Genomic DNA, 13,108 nt, shown 5'->3' on the forward strand with positions numbered 1-13,108 from the left:
AGTGACCTTTCATGTTTTTAGGAAGCAAAATGGTTAGAAAAAGTAATACCTGTTTTGAAAGTATATGGGTCATGATTTTGAACTGAACCCTTTCAAAACTTTTCTTTCATTGTCTTTTAAAAAAAAAGTGAAAATTCTGGAGAGGGACAGGACAGGAATTTCAATTGGAGGTTATATGAAGGCATGGACTAGAGTTGGTCCTGCTGCCCAGGTAACAAATAATAAAAAGCACTTCAGCTAAAATCTAATATACCCCTTTGTTGGGTATTAGACTTCAAATTGGGTTTGTGGGATTGATTTAATAGATGAGATTTAACAAGTATGAATGATAAGATTAGAATTAAAATGATAGATTATGTAATGGGAGAATTTGGACATAGCAATTTAGCTTTGTTAAAAAACTATGTAGATGATGGTTGTATTCATGGGAGTTATCAGTATGAAATGATTGATTTATAAAAATTAACCTGCGTTAGTAAAATACAGTATCTAGAAAGGGATGTATATAGTTCATGTAATAGACACCACGCTATGGAAAGGACAGAGAGAAACTTCTGTAGACCATGCGGCATTTGGGCCAGGTTGGTTAAGAAATGTAAACTTGTGTCGCCTCTAGGAAGATTATACAAGCAGTAATTCATAACCTATATCCCCCTGGGACATAGCTGAGCACCTTTCATCAGCACATCTAGGGTGATGGACCATTGCAGTGCATTGGCCACAACTCTGTCTTTTAAGGCCCTTCCAGAGGGCATATTATAGTATAGGCGTGGCCAACAGTTTTTGCCCCTGGGCCAGATTAGAAAGAAAACTTTTTTCACAGGCCAGACGAAATATTAAAATTAAAAAATGTTAAACACAAAAATGATTCATTTAAGTTAACAAAATTTTATTATGTAATTTGTTTATGAATAAATTAAAAAATTAATATACAGTACTATTTTAATAAAAATATATTTTAATAAAAATATAATTACATACTATATAAATATCCAAACTATCACAATCATTCGAAACAATTTTTAATTAATAGAATAAGCTTGAAGGGGTTATATCACAAATAAAACAATTATTTTGTATTACAAACAGCCTGGACACATTTTCAGTTATCAACTGCAGCTATTGTCTATGCTACAATGCCACTTGATTCAGCACACTTGACCACAAAAATAACGAATTGTTTGACCTTGGGTGCGCACTGGCAAACTCCTAAAAGAATGTGGGTTTCACATCACTGCTAAATGTCAAACAGTTCATATCAAGTACAGATGAGTACAAAAGTTGTAAATCTTTATAATGGAATTTTTTTAAAAGTAAAGAAGTATCGCAAATCCATTCAACCAGTTATTGGAAGTTAACCCTAGATGAGTCACACGCGGAATTCTTTTCCGCGTATCACTATCTTCTTAAATATCTCTATTTCCAATAATCAAAGACGCTTCCACTTCTGAGTAGCTGAGATTTTAAAGAAGTGGAGAATAGTAAAAATTTAACTGCAAGCCACATAAACTCATTACACAGGTGGGATCTGGCCTGTGGGCCATATGTTGGCCATGCCTATTATAGTGAGTGCATGTGTTGATTGGTATAAATTTTGAGTCCACTCTAATATATTAATATATGAGTTGAGGTTGTTTTACAAAGTAAATAATTTACCAACTAAATTGCTTGAAGTATCCCTCACACCTAGTAGAGACCCCCCCCCCCTGTGTTTTTTAATCCTCTGGTAAGGAGCCATTTGTTCAGAGATGAAGCTGGCTTTCACTAGAGCAGAGATTTTCAACCAGTGTGCTGCAAGAATTTTTAAAACAGGCAATATCTGGCTATAGTCAGCTTATCTTTTCCCTTCGATTGTCAAATTAAAAAATGACAAGAGCCTGACTGGTGGTGGCACAGTGAAGAGAGTGTCAACTTGGGATTTTGAGGTCCAAGGTTTGAAACCCTGAAATTGCCTGCTTGAACACAGGATCATCAACATGATCCCAAGGTCCCTGCTCAGCTTGAGTACCATCCGCCTCCACATCCCACCCTGTCAAGGCATGAATGAGAAAAAAAATCAGTGAACAACTAAAGTGATGCAACTGTGAGTTGGTGCTTCTCTCCCTTCCTATCTCCCCCTCCTCCAGTAAATGACAAGAGCTAACACAAAAGCCATCTGGTGTGAATGAACCAAAATTATGCCTTTTTTTGGTCAAATTGGCAAAAACTATAATATATTTTTTGGTGTGCGGCAGAATTTTATTAATTAGCTTATATGTGCCATGAGATGAAAAAGGTTGAAAATCATTGCTCTTGCCTCCGGTGCTGAAATAGCTTGGTTGTTGAGCAATGGATGAGTGGCCCCCAGACAGGGCTTGCCAGGTGGATCCTGGTCAGTGTGCATGCAGGAGTCTATCTCTTTGCCTCCCTGCCTCCCCACCTCTCACTTAATAAAAAAGAAGGAGGGAGGGATGGAGAGAGAGAGAGAGAAAGAAAAGGAGGAAAGAGAAATGGAGACAGTACTTAGAGGTTACCAAAAATTGTTCATTGTGCATGGTCATTAATTGTTGAGATTTTGTTGTACTACATTGTAACTGATTATTCTTCACAGGAAAATTTCAGTCTAAAATAATGTCTTTTCTAGTGCTTGTTTGTATTTAACTCATACTTCTAAACATTTTCTAGATTTTTGTTTGGTACCATCAAAGCATTTAAAGAAAATAGTTTGGGGCCCTGGCTGGTTGGCTCAGTGGTAGAGCGTCAGCCTGGCGTGCAGGAGTCCTGGGTTCGATTCCCAGCCAGGGCACAGAGGAGAAGCGCCCATCTGCTTCTCCAACCCTCCCCCTCTCCTTCCTCTCTGTCTCTCTTCCCCTCCCACAGCCAAGGCTCCATTGGAGCAAAGTTTGCCCGGGTGCTGAGGATGGCTCTGTGGCCTCTGCCTCAGGCGCTAGAATGGCTCTGATTGTGGTAGAGCGACACCCCAAGATGGGCAGAGCATCGCCCCCTGGTGGGCATGCCGGGTGGATCCCGGTCGGGCGCATGCGGGAGTCTGTCTGACTGCCTCCTCGTTTCCAACTTCGGAAAAATACAAAAAAAAAAAAAAAAAAAAAGAAAATAGTTTGTATTGGTCTTGCCTATATCTCAGTTTTCTTAATATTTTTATCTGAAAAAGTAACATCTTATTGAAGTTTTTCAGAAATAGAGGCAATCAGAAGTTTAGACTGTGAGATGAGAATGGTGTAAGATAAGTAAGGCAACAGAGAAGGGGAAAAGATTCAATCCTTAGAGTAAATAAATGGTTTGGGAGAATAAATGAATGATTTATGATCCACTCTATCTCTGATGTGATGGTGGGAAAATGCCCCGAGGAGCATTAGCAGGGAATCTTGCACAATGTATGATACCCACCAGATTTCTTTGGTTGTGCTGTGAGTATTGTGGAGATAGTCAAACTGGTGTTCACACCTCAGTTCAGTAAGCTGGTCTCTAGGCATGTTAACATAAAGTAAAGACTGTAGCCTTTTTATAGAAGAGCAGCCTCACAGGAACATAGCTCCTTACATCCTAAAAACACTTGGGAAGAATCCTCCTCCCCTTTGCCAGCTTCCTGTTTATTCTCATCATATGGAAAGGAGATTGAGAATGCCATGTGGTATTGAATCTTCCAGGCACAGATAAACAATGGATCATTAAATAATTCATCTTTATTCATCCATTTATTATTTACCCATTGGCTATTATAGCTCATGCAGAGGGTACTGTTTGAAAATATTAGACAATGACCAGTTTATTTTCTTAAGTCATATGTTTATTCTGCTCCTCAGATTATGGATCCTCTGACATCTTTTTCTTACTGGGAGGCTCAGTACAGCCTCCTGATGGTCTCTAAGGTTAGACCCAAGGGTTGCCTTGAAGTTACTTCAGGCATTTACTCATTTCTCCTGTTACTCACAGTACTCACCAATGTCCAGTGGGTATAGATTGGAACCCTTGATTTCTGATGATTTGTTTCTCTCCTTATAAAGGAGGCAGTTCAGCCGGCAACATACTGGCCCAGGCACATTTCAGTGATCAGAGCGCTACTGCCATAACATTAGTCTGGATATCAGGGATTTTGGCTTTAGAATCATCTGAATTATCAGACTCAGTGATTGTTTCTGTATCCCTGCCAGCCTCTATTTGAGAGGTAACTTGTCCTGGAAAGGGCAGCAGTCTGTTGGTAGTATGAAGCAAGGGAGGTACAGGTTCAGAAGAAGAGCTTCTGTAGGGCAAGCCAGAGGGCCCTGCAGAGTGTAACTTAACTGTCGCCCAGCAGATCCCCACACTTCTTTTGCCATTTTTAAAAGTAAGCAAAAACATGAATTATTATTAAAGTCAATAGGAAAATTACTTACATTTTGAAATTTTTATTTTAAAGGAAGAGTTGGAAAAATCACACAGTACACTGAAATGGGGGAGGGGAACAAAAGCAAAAATATTTATAATGTTTATAATATTTACACACAGTACCAAGCAAGAGTCTTTGAGTTCAGGTGTCTGTAGTAACCAACAAGCTGATTCTGTGATTCTTTAGATTGAAGTTCCCTGTGGCAGGCCTTAAGAAAAAACAATAAAAATGTGTCTCAGCCTCTGTGGAACTTATGGCCTGGTGAGGGAAAGGGGCCAATAAAGGGAGAATTTCAATATATATGACAAATTCAGTGGTAAGGAGAGATAGGACAGCATGTTCTAGGAGTACAGGTGAAAGGTGCGTAGCCTACTTGGTCCTGGGACTTTTAGAATCTCAGTTTCTCAGAGGTAGGTCTTTAAGAATATGGATGAGGCCCTTGGGCTGAGAGCCTTGCACTTTTACCAAGGACTTTGCCTGGGAACTATATGTGCCCTTAGATGTGCTAGGCAGCCCTTTAGGGAATTTCACTGTTGAGTTAGGGGAGTGAATAAGGATTGCTTCCTCCTTCTCCTTAGTCAGTGGAATGGAATTTTACGATATTGCTCTCTTTGAATTCTTGTCACCATCACTCCCCACCTCCACCCTACCTTCAGTAAACTGAAGGTGCTGACAATTTGTAAAGACCATGTCCATCAGAATAGGATGAAAGAAGGGTTGTCTTATTGCAAATGGTCCCATGTAAGCATTCTTTAAAATTGTCTTTAGAAAAATGTATTGAATTTCAAAGGTTGTTTCCCAATTTCTCTCTTTCAGTGCCCGAAGTGACGAAACCAAGTTTAAGCCAACCAACGGCCGCCAGCCCAATTGGCAGCTCTCCATCGCCACCAGTCAATGGTGGCAACAATGCCAAAAGGGTGGCAGTGCCGAACGGACAACCGCCAAGCGCCGCCCGCTACATGCCTCGGGAGGTGCCGCCGCGATTCCGTTGCCAGCAGGACCACAAAGTGTTACTAAAACGTGGGCAGCCCCCTCCACCGTCCTGCATGCTCCTCGGGGGTGGGTCAGGGCCTCCTCCCTCCACAGCACCCGGAGCAAACCCAAACAACGCACAAGTGACAGGAACGCTGCTGCAGAGTGAGAGTGGGACTGCGCCAGGTAAGGAATTGGGGTTGGTGACTGGAATTCACTCCAGCTTGGGAGAGACAGAGAGAGAAGGAGAGAGAGCACTTCTTTCGTATTGCCTGGTGTAAAATGCACACACAAAAAACATTAATTATTAAGACTGTTATGCTCACAAAATGTTAGGCAGGTAGAGAATAGTCTCTTATATTACTCTATAGAACTTTGGGAGGATTTCAGATAGCATCATTCCATAATCTTTTATTAGATATACGTTTATTTATTTTTCCATTGATTTTAAGGGGGCTGGGGGAGAAAAAGAGAAAGAGAAAGGGAGAGAGGGAAGCGTTAATAAACTTTATACCTACAAGGGTCTTTAGCTAAAGGGTTCTACTAGAAGTTTTGAACTTTTTTTCAATGTGTAAATAAGTCAGTTAACAGCTAAGAACTTACAAATACCTTTTTCTTTTTAGCTTATTAACAGATTTCAACTTATCTCTTGAAATGTTATTTTGAGACTGTTTTCAAAATTCAGTGCTTGAGTGCCATTAAGCTTTGGCAAGGACACTGAATTGTGGTTGCTAACAATAGGATGCTTTATTCTAGTCTAAGTTTAAATGTAGACTTACCTGAAAAATGCTCTCACTGTCTTGTGTGCAGAGTAAGGGTGGAAAGAAACCTGGTGTGACATAGGCTTCATGCAGAGATAAGCCCTATGCATGAGGCTTCCCTGTGGTGACCACCAGGCCAGGCCCAAAGCTAGCAGGGAAAGACCTCTTGGCCCTTCCTTCCTAGCTCCTTGTAACCAGATACAAGACATAAAGTATATGAGGGGCAGTTGTGTTGGCCATTTCTGCAGCCCTTTCTAGGCAGGCCTGGATGTGGACATGGGTCCACTGTGAGCCAGAATCTCCTATGTACATTCTTAAATGAGATTTAGGGAGGCCCCTAAATCTCAAATATTTCTGTGCTTCCTTGCTTTTTAAAATGGCTTTAGGTAACTTTATTTTTCAACTTTATATTGATTTTAAGCTGCTTGGTTAAAGAAGCTAAATAAGTTTAGCAGAAATTATTGGATTTAAAACATGTCATTCCCCCACACACACCAAATATGGTAAATTCCACCAAAATATGTGCTGAACCAGACTAATTCATCAGATTAAGTTCCTTGGCCGTGCAAACTGATTCATTTTTGTCTGCTCCTGCCATCCATCATTCATCCAGTGCTCACTGAGCCACGATGTACTGGACACTGTGGAATTCAAATGTTAACAGTATAGGATCTTTGCCTAACAAGCGCCAACAATAAGGGAGGGAAGACATGAAGACAGTATTCTAGCACTGGGAAAAATGTCTTTAGACAGGGAAAGACTATTTTGGGCGATGAGCTCAAAAAAAAACATCTTCATAGAAAAAAATAGTACTTGAACTAGACCCAGAAAAGGGTGCAAATTTTAGTGTATGAATTCAGGAGGGAAAAACAGTAAGTGCTCATGTGTAACGGTGCCAGGGTGAGAAAGCACAAGTTGTGGAATGTCAAGTAGTGTGGAATGTAGACGTCTACAGAGAAAATAGTGGAAAATGAGACTAGAACAGTCACTTGGTTTCATGGAGTATCTTGATCAAACTCCAAACCAGGAAGTTTAGCTTTATTCTTGTGTACTAAGGAACTGTTGAAGTTATATAATCAAAGGTGTCCTTTAGAAAATCTTCTCCAGCCAGGAGTGTTTACTGTAGAGTAGAGATACAGAACAAGCCAGGTGTTACATGAAGGCCCTTCTCCATCAGAAGGAATGGCAAAAGGATATGGCTTTGAGAAATGTTGTGGAGTTAGACTTAGCAAGTAATACCAGCCAGGTAAGACGAAAGAGAAGAAATGACTAAAGCAGGTGTGATACAGTTCACCAAGACCAACACCTGGGTGGAAAAGTTAGTTTGAGGGAAATGTGATGAGTTCTCTTGGAGCCGGTTTGAGCTTGAGATGTTAATAGATTATGCATATGTATCTGTGATTGATAAGACACTCTCTTTCCCAGAGTCAACTCTTGGAGGTGCTGCTGCTTCAAATTATGCAAATTCCACTTGGGGCCCGGGAGCCTCCTCCAACAACGGCGCCTCCCCCAACCCAATTCACATCTGGGACAAGGTGATTGTAGACCGGTCTGACATGGAAGAGTGGCCTTGTATTGCCAGCAAAGACACTGAGTCTTCTTCCGAAAACACCACCGATAACAACAGTGCCTCGAACCCTGGCTCTGAGAAGAGCACTCTGCCAGGAAGCACCACTAGTAACAAAGGAAAAGGGAGCCAGTGCCAGTCTGCAAGTTCTGGGAATGAATGTAACCTTGGGGTCTGGAAATCTGACCCTAAGGCTAAATCTGTTCAATCTTCCAACCCTACTGCAGAAAGCAACAATGGACTAGGAAATTGGAGGAATGCAAGTGGTCAGGATAGAATTGGTCCTGGTTCTGGCTTCAGCAACTTTAACCCAAATAGCAACCCATCTGCCTGGCCAGCACTGGTCCAAGAAGGAAATTCTAGGAAAGGGGCATTGGAAACAGACACTAGTAATTCCAGTGCACAAGTTAACACAGTAGGTCAGGCATCCAGGGAACAGCAGTCAAAGATGGAAAATGCGGGTGTTAATTTTGTTGTCTCTGGCAGAGAACAGGCTCAAATTCATAACACTGATGGACCAAAAAATGGAAACACTAACTCCTTGAACTTAAGTTCACCAAACCCCATGGAGAATAAGGGAATGCCCTTTGGAATGGGCTTGGGGAACGCCTCCAGGAGCACTGATGCCCCTTCACAAAGCACTGGAGATCGAAAGACTGGGAGTGTTGGATCTTGGGGTGCAGCTAGGGGGCCTTCTGGAACTGACACAGCCTCTGGACAAAGCAATTCTGGAAACAATGGGAACAATGGAAAGGATAGAGAAGACTCCTGGAAAGCAGCTTCTGTTCAGAAGTCAACTGGGTCAAAAAATGACTCTTGGGAAAATAACAGGTCTACGGGTGGGTCCTGGAACTTTGGCCCTCAGGACTCTGATGACAACAAATGGGGTGAAGGGAACAAAATGACATCTGGGGTCTCTCAGGGAGAATGGAAACAGCCGACTGGGTCTGATGAGTTGAAAATTGGAGAATGGAGTGGTCCAAACCAACCAAATTCTAGCACTGGAGCATGGGACAATCAAAAGGGCCACCCCCTCCCTGAAAACCAAGGCAATGCCCAGGCTCCCTGTTGGGGAAGATCTTCCAGCTCTACAGGAAGTGAAGTTGGAGGTCAAAGCACTGGAAGCAACCACAAAGCAGGAAGTAGTGACAGTCATAATTCTGGCCGTCGGTCATATAGGCCCACACATCCTGATTGTCAGGCTGTCCTGCAGACTCTTTTGAGCCGAACTGATTTGGATCCCAGGGTGCTCTCAAACACTGGCTGGGGCCAAACTCAAATTAAGCAGGACACGGTATGGGATATTGAAGAGGTGCCAAGGCCTGAGGGGAAATCTGACAAAGGAACTGAGGGGTGGGAGAGCGCTGCCACACAGACCAAGAACTCAGGGGGCTGGGGAGACGCACCCAGCCAAAGCAATCAAATGAAGTCTGGATGGGGGGAGCTCTCAGCCTCTACAGAGTGGAAAGACCCTAAGAACACAGGAGGCTGGAATGACTATAAGAACAATAACTCTTCCAATTGGGGAGGACGACCAGATGAAAAGACATCTTCCTCTTGGAATGAGAATTCTAGCAAGGATCAGGGGTGGGGAGGTGGACGCCAGCCCAATCAAGGATGGACTTCTGGAAAGAATGGTTGGGGAGACGAAGTTGATCAAGCAAAAAACAGCAATTGGGAAAGTTCTGCAAGTAAAACTGTGTCTGGATGGGGCGAAGGAGGGCAGAATGAAATTGGTACTTGGGGAAGTGGTGGGAATGCAAGCCTAGCTTCCAAAGGTGGGTGGGAAGATTGTAAAAGATCTCCAGCATGGACTGAGACAGGCAGACAGCCCAATTCCTGGAATAAACAGCAGCAGCAGTCACAACAGCCACCGCCACCACAACCAGAGGCTTCTGGTTCATGGGGAGGCCCACCCCCACCACCTCCAGGCAATGGACGACCTTCCAATTCCAATTGGAGCAGTGGGCCGCAGCCAGTAACCCCTAAGGACGAGGAACCTAGTGGTTGGGAAGAGCCATCCCCACAGTCAATTAGTCGTAAAATGGACATTGATGATGGCACTTCAGCATGGGGAGACCCCAACAGTTATAACTACAAGAATGTGAATCTGTGGGACAAGAATTCCCAAGGGGGCCCAGCACCACGAGAACCAAACTTGCCTACCCCGATGACCGGTAAATCAGCATCAGGTAGGCAGTGGTTTTTCTTGCAGGTTTTGATGATGAAAAGATCCTAAACCAAGGTGCTTTTATTAAGCTGCGTATATTCAACTTAGCTGTCTTCTGGGAACCTTTCCTACATTAACAGAGCTCTCTTTTTATAAAATCATAGTGATAACAGATGCTGGTAGTACATTTTAATGTTCTTTCTTGGCAAAAAAAAAAGGTAGTATCCCTCTGTTAGTTTCCTAAAAAAAATTTTTTTTTTGTAATTGTATTGGTTTGCAGAATCCAAAAGACTTCCATCTTACAAAACAAACTATGCTCTAGATTTCAAAATAAAGAATTAAAATAGTAGCAAAAATAGACCTGATTTTCCATTCTTGTTCTGCCCATGGCCACATCTGCTGTGTTTCTTTTTCCCCCGCGAAAGGAAGTATTGTGTGTTGTTTTCGCAGAGGCCATCAGAAGCTGGGGTCTGGAAGATAGATGTTGGTCACTTTGCAGACAATATTAATGATCACCTTTGAAAGTAGAGTACTTTGCCCTGGCCGGTTGGCTCAGCGGTAGAGCGGCGGCCTGGTGTGCGGGGGACCCGGGTTTGATTCCCGGCCAGGGCACATAGGAGAAGCGCCCATTTGCTTCTCCACCCCCCCCCCCTTCCTCCCTTCCTCTCTGTCTCTCTCTTCCCCTCCCGCAGCCAAGGCTCCATTGGAGCAAAGATGGCCTGGGCGCTGGGGATGGCTCCTTGGCCTCTGCCCCAGGCGCTAGAGTGGCTCTGGTTGTGGCAGAGCGACACCCCCTGGTGGGCAGAGCGTCGCCCCCTGGTGGGCGTGCCGGGTAGATCCCGGTTGGGCGCATGCGGGAGTCTGTCTGACTGTCTCTCCCCGTTTCCAGCTTCAGAAAAATACAAAAAAAAGAAAAAAAAAGAAAGTAGAGTACTTTGAGTAACAGATTATCTCATGATAATTAGTTGTCCAGAATTTAAAATTTTCCCATCTTATTTGAACAGGAAATCATTACCTTACCTAGTAAGTTAAAATAGTGCTGGTAATGTCATTCTTAGTTTGGCATTGTCAACTTGAATGCCCCCATAAAGCCTATAGTTCAACAAGCGAAGGGGATGTACTGTGCAAGTGTTTTTTCCCCTTCCCTTTGGGTTGTTGTTGTTGTTGTTTTTAATTAAAATTAATCATAATATTCAGTTTTCTACTCCCCAAAGCAAGCCTAATGTTCAGTGGATGTAATTATGGCCGCTTAGAAAATCATTACTTAGAACTTTTTCCCCCTTCAAATATTGAAAAGAATAAAGAAGGAAATGAATGTTGTTCACTGATTTCTTATCTAGAGTAAAACTGCTAACAAGTAAAAAAAATTTTATTCATATAGTTGGCCCTCTGGATCCACAGGTTCCCCATCCACAGATTCAACCAACTGCGGACCTGAAATATTTTGGAAAAACAAATATACAGATTTACATTATTGTATACTATGTAGTTAGGCCTACAGTGAGTGGTTGCATCTATACTGAACATGTACAAATTTTTTTGGTTATTATTCCCTAAACAATACAGTATAACAACTATTTATGTAGTATTTACATTGTATTAGGTATTATAATTAATCTGGAGATGATTTAAAGAACACTGGAGGATGTACATAGGCTATATGTGAATACTGCTACATTCTACGTAAAGAACTAGTGCATCTGTGGGTTTTGGTCCTGGAGCCAGTCTCCCTCAGATACCAAGGGATGACTGTATAGTAAAAACCTTCAAACTGTACAGAAAAGCAAAAGGTAATAAATAAAAGAATCTTAGCCTCTAGGGTCTCTCCTCACAGGTTATCTCTTAAAATTTTTCATTCAAAGATTTTATTCATACCTATAGCAAAATATATTTAATAATCTTACATAGAAGGGATTATAGTATATACACTGTATTTTACCTTGCTTTTTTCATTATATTTAAAAACTTTCCATATCATCACATATATTTTTGTCTTAATTGCTTTGTATATAGTATTCATTTCATGGGTGATCCTTGACTGGTCTAGCCAGTGCTCCCCCCCCTCTTTTTTTTAAGTGAGAGGAAGGAAGGCAGAGACAGACTCCTGCATGTGCCCAGACCGGGATCTACCCAGCAAAGCCACTGGAGGGCTATGCTCTGCCCATCTGGTTGGGCCCTTGCTCTGTTGCAACCGGAGCCATTTTTTTAGTGCCTGAGGTGGAGGCCACAGACAGAGCCATACTCAGCACCCAGGGCCAACTCGCTCTAATTGAGCCATGGCTGCAGGAGGGGAAGAGAAGTGAGAGGGGGAGGGTTGGAGAAGCAGATGGACACTTCTCCTGTGTGCCCCAACTGGGAATTGAACCTGGGACATCCACATGCCAGGCCGATGCTCTACCACTGAGCCAGCTGGCGAGGGCCGTAGTCCCTTCTTGATAGATACTGTATTTCCCCATGTATAAGACGTACTCCTTTTCGAAAAAATTGGGGTCTAAAAACTGGGTGTGTCTTATACAGTGGTTATCATTTTTTTTACTTGGCTTTCCCACTATTTCACTTGGCAATGTATGAAGACAGTGATTCATCATCAGACACAGATGAGGACAAACTAATGGATGAGAGTTTTGACAGTGATAAGGAGTTGTATAAATTTTATGATGAATAAAACTTGAGTTTAATAACTTTAATACTTTTTTTTCCCCTTCAAATTTCAGGCCCCAAAATTAAGGTGGTTCTTATGCATGGGGTGTCTTATACATGGAGCCATAACAGTATTTGGGTTGCTCCCAGATATTTTTCAATAGTGATGCAGTTGACATTGTTGTACATGTAATTTCATCTGTTTTTGTTAAGTTTAACTATGGTATGATTGATTTCTTGGCGGTGGAATTACTGGGCCAAATGTGATAGTGCCAAATGCCCTCCGTGAAAATGGAACCTACTTCTGGTTCTCAGTGTGCCTGTTCCTCCCTCCACTGCTACTGGATGTGATGGTGTTTCATTTAACACATCATTCTTAGAGACGTATTTCCTATCTTTACAGTCTGGAGCAAAAGCACACCACCTGCTCCAGATAATGGTACTTCAGCTTGGGGTGAACCAAATGAGAGCAGTCCTGGGTGGGGTGAAATGGATGACACAGGAACATCAACCACAGGCTGGGGGAATGCACCTTCCAATGCTCCAAATGCCATGAAACCTAGTAAGTAGACAGTGTTATTTTTGACAGATTCTCTGTTGATTTGGGGATCAGACATTTTGGAAGGGCTGTT

General features: G+C 42.4%; 1 protein-coding gene across 4 annotated transcripts in view; it reads left to right on the top strand.

The window, feature by feature from the left end:
- The window catches only part of TNRC6B (trinucleotide repeat containing adaptor 6B), a 286,705-nt gene that overhangs the window by 214,244 nt on the left and 59,353 nt on the right, over nucleotides 1–13,108 (top strand). For all 4 annotated transcript variants that reach the window (XM_066358478.1, XM_066358477.1, XM_066358474.1 and 1 more), the window contains 3 exons: nucleotides 5,183–5,524; nucleotides 7,525–9,858; nucleotides 12,880–13,038. In XM_066358478.1, coding sequence (XP_066214575.1) covers nucleotides 5,183–5,524; nucleotides 7,525–9,858; nucleotides 12,880–13,038 — 2,835 coding nt within the window. The remainder of the gene's footprint in view (nucleotides 1–5,182; nucleotides 5,525–7,524; nucleotides 9,859–12,879; nucleotides 13,039–13,108) is intronic.

Source organism: Saccopteryx leptura, chromosome 1, assembly GCF_036850995.1.
Source record: "Saccopteryx leptura isolate mSacLep1 chromosome 1, mSacLep1_pri_phased_curated, whole genome shotgun sequence".
NCBI lineage: Eukaryota > Metazoa > Chordata > Mammalia > Chiroptera > Emballonuridae > Saccopteryx > Saccopteryx leptura.